We start from the raw sequence: 9,183 nt of genomic DNA on the forward strand, positions 1-9,183 counted from the left end.
GTCCAGTCTTAAGTGTGTCTTAAGGCTAAGTGTTTAAGTTGAGTTTATAGGTAAATTGGAATAGGTTCTTAAGCTGAGTATAAGAAAAGACTCAAAGCCTTTTCAGTGGTTTAAAAGCCACCTGGGCCGCAAGTGGAGGTGACTGTGGTGAAGAATTTGTTGAGATTAGGGGCTGAATCAATCATTTCCGTAACCCGAGGATGGCCTGTATTTAAAATTGTAATGAAGGAAAATAATATAATTTGAGGTAAATAAACTTGGATTCTAGCTCCCAAGTAGAATGCTAACATGTGTGTATATCTAAATGTATATCTATTTTACAACTTGCATGTGGGATATATAGGTAGATAAATGCCAGGCAGTTGGTTAGAAGTGATTAGTGGGTAAATGCACTGGACTGCAAAATCGGTTTGAACTGCAAGGTCAGTGGTTCAAGCTCACCAGCTGCTCCTTGGAAATCCTATGCAGGGTTGCTAAGGGTCAGAACTAACTCGACGGCACTTCACAACAACAAGCTTTACTTTGCCCAGTCTCAATAGAGACCAGCATTTCCTAGTGGGGACTCTCACTAGAGGATTGGGCCCGGGCTGGGGTGGGCAATGGGGCTGACTTTCGACCTAGAAGCCAAGTCCTGATGTCATTCTTCTGGGCTTACGCTTCAGGGAGCTGGATTTCAGGCTAGCCTTGTGTGCCGATGCCAAGGTGAGCATTTAATGCCATTCACCCTGGTTTCTTCATTGCTGCTGGTAGTTCTATTTAAACCTCTTAAAGAGTATTTACAGGTGACCCCCATCTTCCCAGAACACTGTTCTCAATTGTATTGGTAAAGCAGCTGTTGGGGACTCAGAAGACCAGGAATATCTCTCCACCCAAGATGTCTGGGTGATGGTCTCTTTGGGAGTCAAGTCACTAAGTGAGACTCTCATGGTCACTGCTGGCTCCAACATGGGGAGGGGAGAAGTTGAGAAGAGAGGTGAGTAAGAAGGGATGAGGGTTTCAAGAGTCTCCCTCCTGCCCTCCTTCTGCTTCTGTTTTTCTGTTAACTTTGTTGTTGTTAAGTGTGGTCAAGTTGGTTCGAACTCATAACGACTTGTTTCTGAGTGGCTAGTGGGTTTGAACTGCCAACCTTGTGGTTAGCAGTCTAGTGCTTACCCTACAGTGCCAATGTAGGACTCTTATGAGAATAAGGGTTGGGCTACCTCATTCAGCAACTAACTGACACTTGATAGGAACTCAGTAGGTGGTGGCTACTCATGTGCCAAATGAATAGCATGTACCCTAGCCTTACAGTCAGTGAAAGGGAGACTCTCCCCTCACCCTCTCTTAGGTCTCTGGGTACCCCTAATGGTACAGTGTGTGAAGACAAAGGAAGTCCCTAGAAGACTCCTGGAGGCATCAGGCTCTCTCCCCAGCTCCACACCTCTCTCCTCTCCTGAGCCCAACAGCCTCACTACCAGGCCTGGGCTTCAGGGGGCGCCCCTCCTTCTCCAGCCTCCTTCCCAGACTGGCTCAGCTGTAGGACTGGTGGAATCAGACACTTTATTGTGCCATGTGCCCTGAAACAGTTAATGTGTAGAGCACAAATTTGGACCCTCAGTGTGGAAAGGAGACAATGTGATGGATTTCCTTATAAAACAGAATTAGAGAATCTGCATTTGCTAAAAGGTTTCACAGGTTTGTGGAGACCCCTGGCTGTTGCTCTTCCATTAAATACACCAACAAGGGTGACTGCGATCAATTCCCAACCATCTCCAGGGTCTTGTGATTCTAGCACTTCTAATATTACCCAGGGGTGACTTGAATGAGTTTTAGTTGCCATGCATCCAGCTCAGTGGCCTATATCTGCGGCCTCCACACTCGAATCTCATCTGCTTTCAACTAGGGAGTTCACTGAGGAGGTGGCTGGTTCTCTGAAGACTAAAATAACCTGAGGCCAGCAGGTTTGGAAACAAAGGACTCTGTGTGTTCAAACACATGGGGTGCTGCCCCACCCTGAGAGCAGAGCATCGATTGGTTGGAGGAAGATGTTTCACCTCAGAAACAGGAAACAGGCCATGTTATAAACTCTGACTCCCTCACCCCACCCCCAGCAGGTGTCCACCTCACAGCCACGTGAAAATGCTACAAATGCAAGAAGAGCAAATCCATTTTTGGGAGATGGAAAAATTGACCTGAAAAGAAATAAGATGCTTTTTCTTATTTTTTTTTTTTTTAAAACTCTCAATACATTGCTATGCTCAAATCCAAAGAAGGGACTGATCCACATAGGCACATTTTGAGGAGAGAGAAAAACAAGTTCTAATTGTCTTTGGCTTGTTGTTGTTAAGTGCCGACGAGTTGGTTCTGATCTATAGCAACCCTGTGGAGGGTTTCCAAGGAGCTGCTGGTGAGCTTGAACCACTGGCCTTGCAGTTCAAATGACTTTGACGCAGTCTGACGCATTAGCCCACAGCGCAGCACCAGGATGCTTGTCTTTGGCTAGAACACAATTATTTAGATGTCAGAGTTCTGGCTGCCCACTTGGTCTACTGCTGGATGGGCGTTTCTTACCGTGATAACTGTAGCTATAATAGCAAATGCCAGCAGACACTTCATATTCTCCCTTTCTGTGTCCAGTTCTATACTGAGGTCATTGTTGTAGTCGTAGTACAGCCACCATAAAACACCACAGACAACTAGAAAACAAAATGTCAACAATGGTGATCAGATCATATTCCATGTAGTCTACACTTTTCCTCAGGTACAGCATACACACACACACATACACACAGACACACATGCCAGTCTGGCCACTGCTGGCCACCAACCCAGCAGCCCTGCTTAGGTAGTAGGGTCCAAGTTCTTGAGGCTTTACAACAACAGACACACTCAGGGAGGGGCTGAACAGGGCCAGTGCAGCCTCCATGCCAGTCAGTAGCTCCTGCTTTTCCCTCTGGGAGAGCCATGGAGGTGATCTTAGAATACAGGTGCTTTCCTTGGTCTTGGGTATGAACAGAGAGAAAACTACACCAAAGGAATGGTGAAAGGAACAATATGAGAGTCCAAAGTCTAGAATTTTCTGGCTCTGCTGGGGGACAACTCCCTGTGGGAGCCTGGATATCAACTTCTCCACCCACAAAACTGGAAGTCACCTGTCAGAGATTTGTTCTGAAGACACCATGGTACTGTCAATTCATGTTATTTAGGTGCTAAATGCCACTTTATACCACATCCACAATAACTACAGGATGGTCACAGTTGTCTTTACTAATTGTTGTTGTTAGGTGCCGCTGAGTTAGTACCGAGTTATAAAGACCTTATGCATAACAGAATGAAGCACCGCCTGGTCTTGCACCAACCTTACAATCCTTGCTATGCTTGATTGAGCCCATTGCTGCTGTCACTGTTCCAATCCATCTTTTTGGGAATCTGTAACTTTTTGGCTAACCCTCCACTTTACCAAGCATGATGTCCTTCTCCAGGGTTCCTCTTGACAATACATCTGAAGGCTGAGAGACGAAGTCTGGCCATCCTGGCTTTTAAGGAGCACTCTGGCTGTACTGCTTACAATACACATTTGTTTGTTCTTTTGGTGGTCCATGGTGTTCTTAATATTCTCCTCCAATGCCCTAAATCAAATGCACAGATTCTTCTTTGGTCTTCTTTATCCTTGGTACAACTTTTGCATGCATATGAAATTACTGAAAATACCACAGCTTGTGTCAGGCAGGCATACTTTAGTGATCAAACTGACATTCTTTATTCTTGAATACTTTAAAGAGGTCTTAAGCAGCAGATATGCCTAATGCAATAATACATCGTTTGATTTCTTGACTGCTGCTTCCTTGATGATCCGAGCAAATAGTAAACCAAGTAGTTGTCAGATTCAAAATGCCCAATAGCAGTCCTTTTCAGCTCATTAATACCCAGGAGATCAATGTTTATTTGTTCCATTTCATTTTTGACAACTTCCAATTTCCCTAGATTCATACTTTGTACATTCCGTGTTCCAATTATTTATGGATGTTTGAAGCTTATTTTGAGTTGTTCCCATCAGCAAATAAAGGTCCTAATAGCTTTACTCCACTCGCCTCATTATGGTCAACACCATCTTGAGGAGGCAGCTCTTTCTTCCCCAGTTGTATTTTGAGTGTCTTCCAACCTGAAGGGCTCATTTTCTGGCACTGTATTTGACAGTATTCTGGTACTCTTCACCATGTTTCAATATTCAATATTCGAGTGCTATCTGATAGCGTTGCACTGCTATTCGTAAGATTTTTAGGGACTAAATATTTGGAAGTAGTTCATATCTCCTTCTTCCTTGTCTGTCTTTATTTGGAAGCTCATCTGAAACCTGTCCACTATGGGTGACCCTGCTGGTATTTAAAATACCGGTAACATAACTTCCAGAATCACTGCAACACACAAGCCACCACAGGATGACAAACTGACAGATGAGTGGTGGCTTTAGTAATTGCACATGGGGAGAAGTGTCCCTCATAGGCCATTCCTATCTGTCCTCTGACATCAGGGAGTGTTGTGTGCCTAGTGAACTGCAGGGCTTTGAGTTCTGAAAGAGCAGAGCTGATGACTGAGGAGAACGCAACACCACAGTCAAAAACCAAAAAATAAATCCACTGCTGCTGAACTGATGATGGCCGAGTAGAAATCCACCCCATAGTGTTTCCAGGGCTATAATCTTTATGAACGCAGACTGCAACAGCTTTCTCCCACAGAGGAGCTGGTGGGTTCAAACTGCTGACTTTTTGGTTAGCAGCCACGTGCTTTAAACACGGCACCACCAGAGTGTCCATATACCAGTCATTAAATTAAATACTCCAGAAAAAAACGGAACCAGTTTCTATCCAGTCTATTCCAATGCATGGCGAGCCTGTGTATGCCAGAGTAGAGCTGGGCTTCATAGGGTTTTTCACAGGGTTTTCAAGACTGGGACCTTCTGGGAGCAGATTGTCAGGGCTTTCTTCTCAAACACCTCTGAAAGGATCTGAATCACCAGTCTTTTGGTTAGCAGTCAAGTGCTTATCTGTGTGTGCCACCCATGTTGTTGTTAAGTGCCATTGAGTCGGTTCTGACCCAGAGCGACCCTGTATAGGGTTTCCAAGGAGCAGCTGGTGAGCTTGAACTGCCAGCCTTGCCATTCAAACGGCTTTGCAGTCTGGTGCATTAACCCACAGTGCCACGCCACCCATGTTGTTGTGGTTGTTAAGTGCCATTGAGTCGGTTCCGACCCATAGTGACCCTGAAGAGAGTTTCCGAGACTGTAAATCTTTACGGGAGCAGAAAGCCTCATCTTTCTCCCATGGAGCAGCTGGTAGTTTCAAACTGCTAACTTTGCAGTTCGCAGCCCGATTTGTGACCACTACGCTACCAGAGCTCACACCACCCATACTGGATGGTAAATAGTTACTTCCTGGAGCCTCCTGAGGGCCCCTGCCACTCAGACCTCCTTTCCTGCCACACTCTGAATTGATCCGCATCCAGTACAAGGGCAACACCAGTCCAGTGGAGGTCCAGTGAAGAGCCTGTGTCTGCTCAGACTGGTCAGAGGCTCTGCATGATGAGTACAGGTATCCACATGTCAGTGGTCTGAGGGCAAGTTCAGAAGAAATCCTTTAGAATGCTTCCTTCAAGCACCAGCATTTCCTTTCATGTTAGGGGTACCAGGGTCATCTCAGAGGAGGTGTTGTTGTTCAGTACCATCGAGTAGATTCGACTCATAGTGACACTTCATAGAGTTTCCGAGGAGCAGCTGGTGGGTCTGAACTTCCGACCTTGTGGTTCGAAGTCCAGTGCTGATCCTACAGCGCCACACCAGGAGTCCCGGAGGGGGTGTGCTGGGGTAAAAATGATAGATTGGGCATTAATTTTGCTATTATCTGTGAGCTATAGCAGTTCCTTTTATCCCCTCTGGGATTGAGTTCTGTCATATACAAAATAATGGAGTTGGATCACATGCTCTCAAGGACTTCATTTACTTCAAAAGTTCTGTCCTTCATGGCAAAACTCTTTAATTAAATTACGAATAAATTGACCAAATAGAAATACTTACAGAGCAATCCCAAAGTAACCAGTGAAATTAAAATGCGAACCAGAAGGGTGGAGATGAATCGGAAGGTAAACATCATGGCCAAGGACAAGGCTGAAAAAGTAAGCAAAACATATAAACCCCAACAACTACAAAAAGGGTGAATAAACCTTCCAGCAGAAGAAGGGCCAAAGAGTTTATCGGTCTGTAAGTCCTTTGGGACATCTACCAAATTCCAAACAGAAACAAGACATACGAAGGGCCCTCTCTGAAGCATATATGAGTTTAGTCTGCTACCGTAAACCAGTTTCTAAAAGTACTAGCATCCCACTTGAAATAAAAAGAGAGAGCATGCATCATTCCTTTGATGAAATCTTTTCTTCCTTATAACTCTAAATGAACCATTACATTTTTTTTTTTTTTTAACCATACTTAACTCTTTTAACCTCATACTGGGCTTATGTAGAGTTCTAATTGTAAGTACTCTCAGATATTTGTGTTAAGCATGCAATATTAGTGCCTTTAGAATGAAAAATTTTATGACTAATTTTATAGTAAGCCATATGTGTGAAGTACTGTATATTACTTTTTAGTATTTGGACTTTCAGGTTTATGAATTTATTCTATATCTTCCAGTGAGTCTATAAATCTATTTTATTTTTCCTACACATGAAACCAGAATCATATGTGGATATTTTAGTGTACAAGTTAAGAGTATACAGGTGTTGGGTTTGAATCTCAGTTCAGCACCTACTAGATGTGTAATGTTGGCTCTACAGGGAGCCACTTAACCTCTCTTAGCCCAGTTTCCTCTCCTACAAAGAGGGACAGGATTCTGATGAGATTTTCATGAGTTAAAGCAGCCCTCTTCTGATGCCAGTAAGGAACCTTGGGGTGCAATCGTAGAGCTCTTGGCTGCCAATCAAAACGTTAGGGATTTGTAGCCATCAGAAGAGGAGTTGCAGCATTAGCCTATTACCATCCGATGCTACTGAACATGAGATGCGCACAGCCCCTTCTCTTGCTCACCTACAGGGAGAGAACACACTGGCCAGAAACACACAGTTCTAGTCCCCTTGACATTTGTACTTTTCATTTCAATTGGCAATCTGCTTTACACATCCATCCTTTATGCCCAGCTGAGGACCAGAAGCTGGGCTGCAGTCACCATATTAAGGCAACCTCCACCCACTGAGAACTCTTGGCACATAGCCGGCTAACCCTTTTGTACTGTTCCCACCCACCCCATCCCAACTTGAACCTGACACATTGAAAATATATATGAAAAATAAATATGAAGAAGTTACTTTTTAATGTGAAACACACATATAAATGCTACACACTTTGGCATTCCATAGTTACTGAAGTAAACTTAAGTGAAAATTACCTAGTGCAAGGACACATAAGCCAAGGAGCATGTCTCTTCCTGACATTATTCCCCTTAGAATTCGGTGCAGGGGGTCAACATCATTTATCCAAACAGATGCAAACAGGGAATAGCATTCAGGCGTTTGAGGGATGCATCGGTTAAACAAGGACAAAGACTTGCTAAAAAGAAAAGAATAGCAAAAATATTGACTTAAAATTCTCAACAATCAAGAAAGTGTAAGAACTGCCATCATACTGTTTGTAACCTTAGAAAATCTGACAACCACCCCCATTTAACTAATGTTCTAGTTGGGAAATTGATTATGGAGACCAATTAAAAAAAGCTTAACAAAACCCAAACCTGTGGCTATAAAGTCAATTCTGACTCCCAGTGATCCGATAGGACAGGGCAAAACTATCACATAGGATTCTCCAAGGTTGTCACTGCCACACTAAAATAGATGGGTGAGTTTGAACTGCTAACCACAGCACCACCAGGGTTCCTCTGGAGATGAACAGAAACCAAAAACCTAAACTTACAGAGTGACATTTGTTACTATCGTGTCTTATTCTTTCTTAGACAACAGCTACTAATAGGAACATAAACCATCATACTTCCAAAACTCACACACACACATACAAAAAAACCCACACTTTCTTAAGGGACTGTTAAGGACAGTAGAATGAAAAAGAAGGTAGAATGAAAAAAAAGCTGTATGGATGATAAGTCAGTACAGGTTTCATTATATCCTCTTAAGAAGGGCTATATAGCTGCACAGTGAGTACTTAATCATGAGTGATTTGTGTGGGTGAAGTTGTGTTGATACCTGCCTAAGACAGCTGAAAAAACAGACCTTCCACCCCTGCCCACTGTTTTTTGTTTTTTTTTTCCAATCTATACTTTTTCTTTCTTTCTTTCTTTCTACCTACTGTATGTCAGTTTGCCATACTGTGGTGGCTTGAGTGTTGTTTGATTCTGGAAGATATGCACCCCATGGTGGACAGGTTTCAGTTAAGCTTCCAGATTAAGACAGACTAGGAAGAAGGAGCGATGGACTACTTCAGAATATTTAGTCACTGAAAATCTTAAGAATAGTAGTGGAATACTGTCAGCATCAAATACAGAATACGGAAATATGATAAAGAGCACCAGAATACTGTCAGATACAGTGCCGGAAGATGAGCCCCTCAGGTTGGAAGGCACTCAAAATGCGACTGGGGAAGAGCTGCCTCCTCAAAGTAGAGTTGACTGTGATGATCCTAATGGAATAAAGCCTTTGGGACCTTAATTTGCTGATGAGGCACAACTCAAAATGAAGAGAAAGAGCTGTGGACATCCATTAATAATGAGAACATGGAATGTATGAACTATGAATCTAGGAAAATTGGAAATTGTCAATAAAGAAATCGAGTACTTAAATATCCATATTATTGAGCTGAAATGGACAGGTATTGGCCATTTTGAATCTGACAATCACATAGTTTACTATGGCAAGAATAACAAATTGAAGAGGAATGGTGTCATATTCATCATCAAAAAGAACATTTCAAGATCTGTCTTGAAGTACAACACTGTCTGTGATAGGACAATATCCATATGCTACAAGGAAGACCAGTTAATACCATTATTATTAACCCTGCATAGGGTTTCTGAAGAGCGGCTGATGAATTTTAATCACCAACCTTGCTGTTACAAACTGATTTTTTGGTCCAGTTCATTATCACACAGTACTACACCATTACACCATATTTTACCTATTTGTTGTTGTTAGGTGCCATAGAGTCAGTGC

General features: G+C 43.0%; 1 protein-coding gene across 1 annotated transcript in view; it reads right to left on the minus strand.

The window, feature by feature from the left end:
- The window catches only part of SLC44A3 (solute carrier family 44, member 3), a 104,833-nt gene that overhangs the window by 68,879 nt on the left and 26,771 nt on the right, over window positions 1-9,183 (minus strand). Inside the window, exons 6-8 of the mRNA XM_006831044.1 lie at window positions 7,413-7,573; window positions 6,050-6,139; window positions 2,551-2,675 (exon numbers count right to left, since the gene is read on the minus strand). Coding sequence (XP_006831107.1) covers window positions 2,551-2,675; window positions 6,050-6,139; window positions 7,413-7,573 — 376 coding nt within the window. The remainder of the gene's footprint in view (window positions 1-2,550; window positions 2,676-6,049; window positions 6,140-7,412; window positions 7,574-9,183) is intronic.

Source organism: Chrysochloris asiatica, unplaced genomic scaffold (genome assembly GCF_000296735.1).
Source record: "Chrysochloris asiatica unplaced genomic scaffold, ChrAsi1.0 scaffold00002, whole genome shotgun sequence".
In the NCBI taxonomy this organism is placed as follows: Eukaryota; Metazoa; Chordata; class Mammalia; order Afrosoricida; family Chrysochloridae; genus Chrysochloris; species Chrysochloris asiatica.